We start from the raw sequence: 13,711 nt of genomic DNA on the forward strand, positions 1-13,711 counted from the left end.
TTATTTCAGTCAATAGTTCTGCTTTTACCAATAGCCCTATTGTCCATATGTAGATAATGGCTGGTGTGAAAAAACAACTAGACGTATGTGTATCAGCTTTCTTTATTATTTGATTATTTATATGGTTTCTCAATGCGTGCATGTTAGGAGGAACAATCAGTAATTTTATAATGTCATGTACTATGAATAGTTGTCTGTATCATGATGGGTATCAGGCTGAGGTGGAACTTGCAACATTTTAACACTTATGAAACTTTTTTTTTTTTTTTTTACAGAAAACAAGCTGCTTCCCCCATTTAATTTTAAAGCATGTTCTATTGTGAAAGTAAATTGTTAAGTGCTGCTAATTTTTGAAAAAGAAAATAGAAGTTTAATTCTAAGAAGAAGCAAATACGTTATAGACCAGACTTTCTGTATAGAACTGACTTATTCGAAAGAAGAAACAGAAAAAGCCCCTTTGACCTGAAAAGAAATCCCTTGGCCTTCTCAACTCATGGGTTACATTATACACAAAGCATTAATATGCAGATATCCTGCCGAGTAAGCTGTTGTCAGACATTATGGAGCAGATTTACAAATCCTCGCATGTGAAGGGAAGACGTACTATCTGAAATCCCATAGCACTGACATTACGTCACCTCAGTAGCTCTCTCTACTAGTTTAGTTCCTCTAAACTTTTTTTTCCAGCAGTGACTCAAAAAAGTGCGACAACTTGTCTGGTCCGCTGCACGTCTGGTATGCAGGGTGGGACCGGTGGATCACTCCCACCATTCAGGAATTTGGGAAGTTTCCTTCCATATAAGGAGTTTTTGATTTCAATCGCGATCTAAGGAAGAGTAAGGGAAAGGTGGAGCCTAGGATCGATTAACGAAGCGTATATCCAAAGATTATACAGGAGGAGCAAGAGGAGTCCTGTCTGCGTACATCCGCAATAGCAGAAACTTCTATGTACAATTTTATACAGGGGATGAATGGGTAGTTTGAAATATTTTTTTTGGAGTGTTGGCTTATAAAGCCTGTGATATATGGTATACCTCTGTAATGACAATCCCTTGAGGCTGCTCAGGTCTACCAGTTACAGAATATAACTTTGTTTTTAGTAATAAAGTTCGATGTGTGTCAGTTTCGCAGTAAAGAAGCATGTTGTCACATCCTTGGATTGGCACATCTCAGCTACTGCACCCTGTTTATACTTCCTCTGTTTGCATGACATGTCCGCTGTGTGTTACAGGCATCGATTCATATGTGAGAAATGATGCAGCTCTCTGTGATGCAGCGGCTGTGTGTTAAACATATATTTTTTAAAAGGCCTAATTACTAGACACATTTTATTCATAGAGTAAATTTTAGTCTCCACAAATTTTACCCAAAAACTGCCAGGAATAAATATGAGGTGAGAAATACTGAAGCCCTTTTCTTATATTTCCTTATCTTTTACTGAACAAAAACACTGATCAAGCGCAAGTTTTGAATTGTAGAAGGGCACCTCCCCAGGTTGCAAAAAACAAACAAACAAATGACACATATCAAAACCCCCTTTTAGCTAGGGGCACTTAACACCACTACAGCTTTTTTCAGCAGCCTTGTCATTGCTCCTATTTTCTTGTATAACATAATCACTGAGGATATTGATTTTCCATGTTTACATTTATTAATGCTATACATGTCAGAGGTCGCACGCCTCTGGAGCAATGAGGGGTTAAGTGTCTTGCCCAGGGACACAATGGTGGGTCATATTGGGGGATTGAACCCAGGTCTCTTACACCAAAGGCAGGCGTCTTATCCATTGTGCCATCACCACCCCACCCGATCCCATGTTTCAAGCAAAGACCTACTGCTATAGCCTAAGTTGTTGGCTAGCCTAGGGTGTAAGGGTTTAAGTTGCGTTTCCAAGCTATTGCTCTGGTGAAGTCTCTGAGGTGAACTATCTTGACTCTTGATCTACGCTCTTTGGTAGAAACCGTGGGAGCGCTCTAATTGGCGGCGGTAAAAGAGAAAGGAAGTATTTAGTTCACTCCGTTTTCATTGGAAGAGAGAGTCGAAGATAATTTTGCGCAGTTTCTATCCTCAAGTCGATATCTTTGTTTTTTTTAACCCAAACAGAAAAATCACAGCTCTTTAACAATGTCTTTTAACAAGGGTCCTGCCTACGGACTATCAGCGGAAGTCAAAAACAAGGTAGGTGTATCCTACATATTTTTATGTTTCACATAAAGTAGCTACGTTTTATTGAACTTTTCTTCCTATCATACACTCATTGTGCTTTCCTCGGAGAGCGACTACGGGAGTCACCTGGCCACCATTTTGATATGCGTGTCAGGTTAAAGGGTAGCCGGGGGTGGATGGAAAAACAGGAGAAAGAATTTTAAAGTGTTATTTTAAAAGGTTAAACGGACTTTATAACTCTCATAAAACTTTGGGTTAGTTTGAATACCTCGCAAAGTATAGGCTATATTGAGTGTTTCACCTTGAATAGCAGAATATTGTTTTATTTTATTTTTCCCCATGCAGGAGACAAACTTGAAACAGACTATGGGCGTTGTCCCTCTTGGCAAAGAAGCGTGTCGTTGTGGCAAAGTTGTTATCCCCGTTTCCAGCATTTTTTATGCCCTGTGCAGCTCGTTGCCCGGCATTGTGACCCGCATTAGCAGATAATGCAATTCGCCTATTAGTCTCCGGGTTGGATGCTATCCATCCTCGTTGTTGCCCTTTGCTGTGCCTTTTTTTTTATTGCTCCTTTTTAAACAGCAATAGGTTTTCCATACGCCTCCTTTGTGGCAAAGTGTCGGGCTGCTTCTTTTGATTTTAAACTTCTCTTCGGTCATGTCGGAGTGTAGGAAAGGTGTGTCTTTGTGTAGAGCGCAGTCACACAAACCAAACAAATCTCCAAAATGAGCTTTCTCTCACTCTGGTAATGTGTAACTTTTCGAGTGCGGCCTTGAGGAGGAAAGCACCTTGGACCTGCCTGCACAGATCTCTGCACATCCGGGTCCACTTAAAATACCAGAGCTGATGCTGGAGATCACTTCTCTGACCACATTGTGTATCACACTGAGCAGCAAAACTTTGACGCATTTCCTTTTTTTTTGAAGGGGACATAGGTTACTGTGTAATTCTGCTCATTCGTCTTTATTACTAAAGCTTTTATCGCTGCCATCGTTTTTTGCATGCTTTCCTGTAAGTTGCAGTCATGGAGATCTAAAGCTTTTGCTCACTCTGCTTTCTAACACATACCTACCAGTGTTTCTTTAACTGAACTTCCAACATCTTCAGCTTTAAAAAAAAAAAAAAAGATCTGATTCCTTGGCTGTGCCCTTGTATAGAAGAGAAAGGGTCATGTTCCCTCCCAGAATGTCTCCTGAACAACGTGTGCCCGACATAAAGAAAACATGTAGATGTCCTCTGTCTGTTACTAGTGATGCCCTTGAGGGGGGGGGGGGGCTAAAGAGATGCTGACTTGAGTGGTATTTCCTGCCATCAGTGACGTAGCCTCCTCCGTGAAATGTGAGGCATTTGGGGATTTTACACTCCCTTTACAGCCTCCCCCCTTCCCTCCCCTTTAAACTTCTGATTAAAACTCATAGATGTAGAATTTAAACGGTTAACTCAAAGTTAAGCAGCAGTTTTGAGTGCTGCCACAGTCCGTGTTCATTCACTGGGTCAACACGCAAAAGTTCTGTGCCCTCGCTGCTTTATTCAACTCTTTTGTCCGTGCACTGTGGGGTAAATTCCTTGCGTTCAGCTTGTCCCTGTAAATTACAGTCCCTGAGATTCTTTTGTGGGCAATTAAAATAGCCAATGTTGTGGTTTTTTTTAAATATGGGGATAACTGAATGAAGGAAATCTAATTACAAGACGGGCATTCCTTAAGAGTACAACCAGCTGTGAGGTGAGTGCGGCCAACTTCTATAGTAGGTTAAAAACTCTGCGGTTCAGCTTCTCATTGCCCTCCAGACAGAGAGATTGTTGGTTTGGTTTTGAGTTTGCACTGGAGCTCAGTCAACACCTTTTCCTTTACTGGACGAGAAGAAATCTATACCTGTTTTAGTCTCCTAATTGTTTTCTCTCTTCCATGTCTGCTTTCCAGTTTGTCGCACAACAAACTGAAACTGCTGTTTATACATGAACATAATGCTACTCCTTGAATGGCCTCTTTCAGAGCTAGCTTAGCATGTTGTCATTGGTTTTTTTTTTAATATATATTTTTTTAAAGCCTGTAAATCAAAATAACACCAACAGTGACACCCTCACTAGAAAGTCAATCTCTGTGCCATGTTAAGCCCCCTCCCCTTTCAGCAAGGGCCTTCCTGTGTTTTAGGGGAGGATTTAGCAGTTTACCAAACAGGATATCCGTGTGTGTGTGTGTGTGTGTGTGTGTGTGTGTCTCTCCTTTTTGTCTATTTTTTTAAATTTTATTTATAAAGGCTTAAAAAAAAAAGCCCCCCCAGACATGGCATACTACTTTGAGGCAAAGTGAAATTCAAGGGAGACCATGAAACATGATCGCCTGCAGTTATAATACACTTTTGAGGACAGATGTCAACATGTTATGTCATGTATGATTAGCCACTGTTCTGTCATTGTTATAGATGTAGCTCAGTTTGTGAAATTCTTATCAATCTTAAAGTGTGTGTGTGTGTGTGTGTGTGTGTGTGTTATGTGCGAGGTCACTGGAGACCGGAAGGCCATTTTTCGTCTGGCAAACTCCCATCAATGCACTTACTGTTTTAACAAATCACCTCCTGGCTGTTACTGCTGTCTGTGGAACACATGTGACCTTTGACCTCTCTGCCCCACCAGATCGCACAGAAGTATGACTCTCAGAAAGAGGAAGAGCTGAGGGTCTGGATCGAAGACGTAACCGGCGCTTCCATCGGCCCCGACTTCCAGAAAGGCCTGAAGAATGGAGTCATTCTGTGCGAGTAAGCAGCGAACGCAGATTTGTCCGTTACACCGCACAATGAAGGCCTTGATCATCCGTTTCATTATGTTCGCTGGTTTGGAAAACTTCAATGTGTTGCGCTTCTCTCTCTCTCTCTCTCTCCCTTTTTCTGCTTCTCCCCCCTCCCTCCCTCCCCACATCAGACTTATCAACAAACTTGCCCCGAACTCTGTGAAAAAGATCAACCAGTCAGCACTGAACTGGCATCAGGTGAGTTAGTTGATGACGTGTGCTTTTTAACCAGTTGAGGGTGCGGCAAAATGTTCATTGGCACTAGTGATGACGTTACCTGCAGTTAGAGACTTGCTTTTGCTCCCTGTGCTGCCATATTGTGCTTCTAGTGTTTTATGCCAAGTAGGATGTCCGTTCACTGAATCATGCTAGGTCATGGTTATAATTACATGCTGGCAGTGTTGCAAGCTTAGTCTGCTTTTACAGCCACTGCTTAATAGAGCTGCTTCTGAAACCGAGGCGTAAATTTACTCCCTCATTTGAGACTGGCTGATTGTTGCAAACTGTCTATCGCTATATGACTGCTGCACCCTATTAATACAAAAAAATGAAGATCGTATGAAAACAGAAATAATCACACCTGTCATTATAAGCCCTGCACACACTTATTAATCTTGTTTAAATTGGTGTGGTTTTAGCTGGAGAACCTGACAAACTTCATCAAAGCCATCACAGTGTATGGTCTGAAGCCTCATGATATCTTCGAAGCCAACGACCTGTTTGAGAACGGCAACATGACGCAGGTCCAGACGACATTGCTCGCGCTCGCCAGCATGGTGAGTCTTAAAAGTCTTGACGTTTTTTATATCATGTCTGTGATAGAAAGTGTTTGTTGTTATGGTGTCTGATTGGATTTTACTATATCCACTGTGACAGCCTTCTGCACTGACTCTTTTTTTTCCTCTCAGGCGAAGACTAAGGGTTGCCAGTCACGGGTGGACATTGGGGTAAAGTACGCTGACAAGCAGGAGAGGATGTTTGACGAGGAGAAGATGAAGGCTGGACAATGCGTCATCGGCCTACAGGTATAATTTTAATTTTGGAAACTTCCAAAAAGTGAAGTGAGTTGGCAGCAGTTCAGTTTTAAGACCTGAAACGCTCTCACTCATTCCTTCTGTTAAGCCACATTTATTTTCAATTTCAGTTGCCCTTTATTTACAGTCACAATATCGCATAACTGCGTCATATCTGACGAAATAAAGTGTGACGAGACAGAAGTTTCCTTTTTTTTTTTTTTTTTTTTTTTTTAAAGGGAAAACACATTTGACTGAAACATTATTCCACAAAAAGGGTTCCAGCTTATTAAGTTGGTATTTTTGGTTGGTTTCTCCATGTGCTTGGAGAGCTGAGCTCGATACTGCATGTGGCGAAACCAGACTGTCATGATCTCATGTCAAGAACAGCACACTTGAGCATAAGAGCAGCTCATTGTTTTCACTGCCTCTGATCCCTCTGTTTTGTTATTGTTTCCATCACTAAGAAAGATGTCAAGCAGATATGAGGGCTGCCTAAACAGTGAGGGGAAAACTTGTAATACGACTTTGTTTCTCAATTGAGCATAGCACAATCATGGCTGACAGCTGACTGAAACATTAAAGTATATGTTTGCCTGGTGTCACACACAAATGTGGTGCTGTTTTGCAACATGTTACAACAGTTTGTCATATGTGCAGCAAGTGGGTTTAAACAATTGATTGTGTGTGGGATTTTATTTTTTTCTGTCTTTAGATGGGGACCAACAAGTGCGCCAGTCAGGCAGGCATGAATGCATATGGCACCAGGAGGCACTTATATGACCCCAAAGTTCAAATCCAGCCCCCCATGGACAACACAACCATCAGTCTACAAATGGGAACCAACAAGGGAGCGAGCCAGGTACTGCAATGTATTCTTAACTTCTCATAAATCATAATTATAGAAATGATAAAAATGATGGGTTAGGATAGAGTAGAAGTACAGTGACCATCTTTTATCTCTAGGAGGGTATTTCTTTCCTTGCCTCATAGAACATAAGTACCCCCCGGCTTCAAGATTAAAATAACAACAAAATATAGCCGCAAGCGGCAATGATTGGGATCCAAGTGCAACATTTGACATTTTCAGAGGAGAAGAACAGATGCAGAAAACTTGAAAGATTAAAGTGATGAAGAAATTTGGACTTTGAGATAATTGTGGAAACGCAAACTTGATTTTTACAGCATCACCTTAAGATCAGAGTGTGTCATATGTACCTTACTACTGGGTGAAATGTTCAACCCACCTGCAACATTTTGTGTTTTAAAGTGCTAGGGATCCAAATAAAATGGAGACCTTAGACTCTCTAACATTTCTGGTGGAAATAAGCCCCAAGACATCACTAATTCCTACTCCTTCCACTGCTGTAAACTAGGGCTGCACGATTTGGAGGAAAAAGTCTCATTGCGATTATTGTGGACAATATTGCCATTCGATTATAATGGAACAAATGGTACTATGAGCGTACTTGCTTAATTATCAAGGGATGCGTGAAATACTGACATTTTGAAATGTGTATTTCTCAACTTGAACAAAGTTAAACAATATTTATAACAAGTAAAACAGAACAAGGGGAGTATGTTCCTCTACGGAGGAGGCGGCTAGAATCTGCAAATATATTAGTCACTCTGTGTCTGTCACAGAATGACTGGATCACCGGCATTTCTATCGGTGCTCCGGTGGCGCGTGTCCGACTATGAACGATTAGCGGGGGGGGGGGGGTAAATGAAATGTGATTCCTACTTTACTTTTTGTTTTGTTTCTTTCTTCTATCTCTACTGCAGGCTGGGATGACTGCTCCAGGGACAAGGCGTGCCATTTACGACCAGAAGCTGGGCACAGACAAGTGTGACAACAGCACCATGTCTCTACAGATGGGCTTCAGCCAGGGAGCCAACCAGAGCGGCCAGAACTTTGGCCTGGGACGGCAGATCTATGACGCCAAGTACTGTCCTAAAGCTGGAGAGGTTCCAGATGATCAAAACGGGGCAGGTGTCTCCCGTGACTTCATCCCGGATTACCAAGACGAGGGTTACCAAGGATACCAGGAGGAAGAACAGGTGTACCAAGACGATGGGACAGATTATTAGGAGGAAGGAGGGAGTGTAGGAAGGGAAAGAGAGGTTGTATAAAGGAGGGATCTTCTGCAAGAAAACCTCAAGGCAGGCAGTCTGTCTTTGTGTTTGTTTTTTTTTTTATCCACAGGATGTTGCACTTTTTTTTTTTTTTCTTTTTTTTTTGGGGGGGGGGGGGTAATATCCTTTTTAGTGTTATGAAATTGTTTTCTTACCCCTGTTTGTGCAAATCCAATGTTACACATATCATGAACTGCATTTCTGTGATTTTTATATTTAAAGTGACTACAAAAGCCAGTCTTTTTGGCTTAGCTAGTTTTCTATGCCAGGGACTTTTTTTTTTTTTTTTTATATGTGCCAAAGCCCCAACATTTATGTTTGGTTTTTTGGCTGACTCATTAGTTATGTTAAGGGAGATCCCTAGGTTTTTGTAAAGGCAACACAAAATATTAGGGAATTTCTTTAAATAAAGGTTTCTAAGAAAGTGCATGTTTTGAACAAAACACCCATGCTTGTGTTATCTGTGTAAACGACAATTTCTGTGAATGAGACTGTTTTGTTTGTTAGTACTTGAGTATCTTCATTCAGTATTGGTCATTGACATATACAGTAGTACAGTTTTGGTTATTCAGGAAGATGAAGAAACTGAAAGAAAAATGGATTTTTATAACCGACAAAGTAGTCACAACTTTTTTTTTTCTTCTTTTTTATATATATATATATATATATATATATATATATATATATATATATATATATATATATATATATATATATATATATATATATATATATATATATATATATATATATATATATAAATAATAAATTTCTGTCATTCATTTCAGTTATTTCTGTTTTTTTTTTTTTTTTTTTTTTTTTTCCCTCTTTAATGGAGGAAATATTTCCTTGTTTGCATAACCAGTCCAACTGGAGTTAAGCTTGTTTTCTTTGGCTTAAAGACAGTGGGGGGGAGGATATAATAATACTCAAGTGAAGTTTTGAACATTCCAAGCAAGAATACTGGATTCTTTGGTCAGTGAGTAATGTTTAAGTGAATCATATTAATATTGGTTGATCTGCAAACCAATCATACAATTTATATTTGATTATTTATGCATATTTGTGATTTTTTTTTTTTTGAATGGGGAGGGTTATTTTGTACCTTGACTCTGAATATCATTTTGTATTAGACTATGCCTTTTCCTCTGGAATAATCTTTAGGACCCTGGAAAAAGATGTTTTGACGTGAGAAGTATGCCTTTGTGAATACTGTGTAATAAAGATGTGTATTCATTACCATGTGTTGATTCTTTTTGTTAAAAAGAAGAATGTTTGGCACAAAGGACAGGCCTGTGGTTCATTTACTTAATCTGCAGTAGAGTAGCATTTTGTTGGTGGCGACTTATGAAGGTAATGTACAAACTTCAGTTAGTAGGTACATGGACATACATTTATTAACAAAAAATTTACCAGAGATGAGGATTGTTAACCAAAACAGGAAGGATTGTGAAACACTAGCTCTTAGTGCAGTCTGCAAATTGAACTCTAACTACATTACTGTGCACTTCTGTATAATACTGCAAGTCTTCTTTATGAAACAGACATGGTGTGTTTGTAAAGGGTTGTTAAAAAAATATTTAGGCCTACATGTAATTTTGGTTTTAACAATGTCTAAGAAACAATGAATTAAATGTCCATTAGTGGTTTGCATAAAACTATTAATAACTAACTGACATTAGTAAAGACCAGATGTGTAATGTTGAGTGCACATATTTAAAATGTGTACTCTTAAAAACAAAACAAAAACCCAATTTAAATCATATTTAGACTTAACAGACAAACATGTACTATATAATCTCAGTGCTGGAGGAATTACAATAAATATTTCACTTTTAGGGTGGAGCCAAGTAGGATATCTCCAAGCCTGGGTAAATAAAACCAAAACTATCTGACTGGATAGATACAAATAGAAGAAGTGAAAATATACTGCATGTGTTTATGTAATTGGGTGAAACAACCCTTTTAAGTTCCTGAAGGGCCCAACTGATAGAAAATATGTTCAGTTTCATTCTGGTTCATCTAGCTCAAGGTGAAGTCATCAGGTATCGGTCCTTTAAAGCAAAGGCTAAAAAAAAGACTTAATAATACTCTATAACAAAAGTCAAACTGTTAACCACATGTTCCAAAAACTACATGGGTATCCAAAAATGATATTTTTTTCTTTATAAAACAGAGGTCCTTCATCAAATCATACATGTTTTAAAAGAACAATGCTTATCTGAAATGTGGTGGTGTATCTCAAAATGCAAATACTCAGATGAGGTCCCAGTACTTTTTAGTAAATGTATATTTAGTTACAGGGTGGAAGACGTAGGCTATACAGTACCCTTGGCTTAAGTAAATGCAAGTACCAATACAACAATGTAAAAGTACTGTTGGTGAAAGTGTAACTGTGTGTTTTCTTCCTCCTGGTATGTAGAATTCATCGAAACGACAAAACAAATGGGACACCATCCATCCCTCCATCGACAACCGCTTATCCTGCGTACAAGGTCGCGGGGGGCTGGAGCCAATCCCAGTTTACATCGGGCGAAAGGCGTGGTACACCCTGGACAGGTCGCCAGTCCATCGCAGCAAATGGGACACGTTGATAGGAAACTTCACACTGTGCAGAAACTGGAGTTATTGTACGACAGCGCCACCTGCTGTTCACGCTGGGGACTGAAACCGGAAGACCCTACCGGATGTTTGTCTTAAATCGCGCGATATCAGGCCTAACGAGAGTTCAAGCCGTTCTTTTCCCCCGGAACCCCAGGCAAGATGGTAGGTGTCTCACTGATCGTGAAGCTTGCCAAAGTACAATCTATATGCATCTGACCTCTATGGTAACTAATTAGGATGGTTGGCTATATTATACGAAAATCGCACACGTTCGCTGACCATTCAGTTGAAAATCGTTGCTTAAAATGACCGATAAATTTATGTTTATAGGGTCTGCATTAGCTTGAGCTATGGCCGCCTGTGCCTAAGCTAACCCGGTGGTTCAACATTGTCTGTTCCAGAAAATAAAGATGACCTGGCCGTTGGAGTTTATTGTTGGGCCCAGCGAGAGTTAATAAGCTGTTTAATAGATGTTTACCAGTGACATTGAGTTACGTTTTAGTTAAAGCATCTGCGCGGTTATGTTCTTGCTAATTGTACAAGCTACATGCTAACCTGGGATGATGCCCCTCTCTTTCAGGCGGATACCGAGATCAAGAAGAAGCGTACCTTCAGGAAGTTCACCTACAGAGGTGTGGACCTGGATCAGCTTCTGGACATGTCCTAGTAAGTGAGCCCACTGAGTCTGAGCAGCTGATACAGCACGGTGGTCAGTTGGAGCTTCTCTACTACCTTTTCTTAGTTTCATTGGATTGCAAACTGACGTCTTGTTCACCAAACACAGTGTAAATCTTAGATTTACATCCAACAAAATCGCTCCAGACTCAGCTCAACGCATGTTTTGTTGTGACTCAGAGGTCAAAGTTAAAACTCCAGTGCCCTAATTTTGTCAGTTGCACAGACTCCAGTGTGAAGTGAACTTGAGATGACCAAATTGAAAAACAACTGCTGCTTTACTGTTCTGCATTTTACAAACAACTTCGCTTTTATTTCAAAGATGGCCTGGGGTTTCATTGACATCGCTGTCCTCTTTCCCTGTGTAGTGAACAACTGATGCAGCTGTACTGCGCCCGCCAGAGGAGGAGGCTGAACCGTGGCCTGCGCCGCAAGCAGCAGTCCCTCCTTAAGCGCCTGCGTAAGGCAAAGAAAGAGGCTCCCCCCATGGAAAAACCAGAGGTGGTGAAGACCCATCTGAGGGACATGGTCATCCTGCCTGAGATGGTCGGGTCCATGGTTGGAGTGTATAACGGAAAGACTTTCAACCAGGTTGAAATCAAGGTGAGGGGTCACAGTTCAGGTTGGGATGGAGAGCATATGAATACATTTTGAAATCCCAAATTAATTGACCACCTATCTATTACTTTATTACTTCCTACTTTCTGATTTATATTCCTGTGAAGGAATGTACCTTTCAACAAAATTTGGAAACACCAAAGTTGGGATTTATTTATTTTGCCCTTTACAGAGCAGGCACTAGAAGTCAGTCAGGGCACCAGTCCCTGCAGTTGGTCTTATTTTGAAGCAGTTTGTCATAATTCCTTGTCAGTCTTGGTCTGCACTGTCAAAAAACCCATTTTCTCCCAATAATTAATGTCAAGCCAGTAGGAACCAAGTTGAAACTATGATAACCTTTTTATCCTGACTGGACTGGGTGGCAGTATGATCTAGGCTGATGCCTGCACTCTACAGGATGATAAACGTCCTATAACGTACGTAAATGTTAGTGCGCTATCTTGTGAGTTTTGGAAAGGTGGTGAATAAGTTTTTCCCATCCTAGATGACAGCAGATCTAATCTAACACCATACTGGCTAGCTTTAAATATATATTGGTTTACTGTACCGAATAATGCAGTTGAATGATGCAAAGATAACATGTATATTAGATGTACTCTGCATGGAATAATGAAATTATACATTTCTTTGTTTTGGTATCTGCTGCCCGGCTCTCTAAATATCAGCATTGTCAGTCGGCCAGTATGGTGAATCGAGACCATTTAATAGGCCATGTAACATGTTGTGATAGTTCCATTGTACATAGTCATAGTTGATGAGTTGCTGCATATAACAAGGTTGTAAAGAGAACCGACATTGATGTGCAATTACAAAATGTGAAAGAATTGTGAAATTCATCAAGTTTAATTAGCTCTGAAAATGATTTTAGGCAAATTCCAACTTAATCCCTCTGTGTGCTGCTATGCTTCTGGTAGGCCTGAGTGTACTAATTGTTTTTCAAATTATACCTACTAAAATATCCACACCAAGAATATGTGAAACTCTACCATGTACAAGACGGCCTGAAATCTCAACCAAAGAGTTGAAGTAGGGGGGAAAATGTGTAGGATGTGTTTTAAAGTGTACCTGTGGCAACATAAGAGTTGTTATTAAGAAGGCAGGATGCTACAGAATAATAGTGCTGAATTAAATATTGCCGACAGGACCAGTAGATGTAATGGCAAGGTAGTACACTACCAGAGTACAGTGACTCCTAGCTCTCCCTGTCAAAAGCACTAATTAAAGCTTCTAGCTCTGGATATTCACCATTAAGGGTTTCCTAAAGTCTACAGTTTACATCCTTGTTAGACCTCAGATTATGATTAGCAGCTACTACATTACTTTGCATGCATTGTAATGGGGTATCAACCAAGGCATTTATCTTGTTACTAACATGTTTCTCCTCTTCACAGCCTGAGATGTGCGGTCACTACTTGGGCGAGTTCTCCATCACCTACAAACCTGTCAAGCACGGTCGCCCTGGTATCGGAGCTACACATTCTTCTCGTTTCATCCCTCTGAAGTAGAATGGCTGTGTTCTTTGTATAAATAAAAACAAAAACAAAACTGGTTAATCCACAAAACCTGTCTGCTTTTGCTTTCTTCAGCTTCATTTTTCAAAATGAATTGCTCATTTACAGGGTATAATCTTTAAGCTTGAGCTTTCGAGGTGTTTTTGCTGTTGGTAATGTCGGGGTTGTGATAAGTACGGGACAACATGAATCATTGGTAA

General features: G+C 40.1%; 2 protein-coding genes across 2 annotated transcripts; both read left to right on the forward strand.

The window, feature by feature from the left end:
• Positions 1-2,002: 2,002 nt before the first annotated feature.
• Positions 2,003-8,665, forward strand: cnn2 (calponin 2). Its single transcript, XM_038718296.1, has 7 exons — positions 2,003-2,178; positions 4,801-4,922; positions 5,086-5,152; positions 5,593-5,730; positions 5,863-5,979; positions 6,683-6,829; positions 7,753-8,665. The coding sequence occupies exons 1-7, from the start codon at positions 2,125-2,127 to the stop codon at positions 8,056-8,058; spliced, it is 951 nt and encodes a 316-aa protein (XP_038574224.1). The 5' UTR covers positions 2,003-2,124; the 3' UTR covers positions 8,059-8,665.
• A 2,129-nt stretch (positions 8,666-10,794) lies between these two features.
• On the forward strand, positions 10,795-13,562 carry rps15 (ribosomal protein S15). Its single transcript, XM_038718301.1, has 4 exons — positions 10,795-10,869; positions 11,288-11,373; positions 11,751-11,985; positions 13,392-13,562. The coding sequence occupies exons 1-4, from the start codon at positions 10,867-10,869 to the stop codon at positions 13,503-13,505; spliced, it is 438 nt and encodes a 145-aa protein (XP_038574229.1). The 5' UTR covers positions 10,795-10,866; the 3' UTR covers positions 13,506-13,562.
• The last annotated feature ends 149 nt before the right edge of the window (positions 13,563-13,711 follow it).

The sequence above is a fragment of the Micropterus salmoides genome, unplaced genomic scaffold, assembly GCF_014851395.1.
Source record: "Micropterus salmoides isolate LMB-PRFRI ecotype aquatic unplaced genomic scaffold, ASM1485139v1 Ms_hic_scaffold_14, whole genome shotgun sequence".
NCBI lineage: Eukaryota > Metazoa > Chordata > Actinopteri > Centrarchiformes > Centrarchidae > Micropterus > Micropterus salmoides.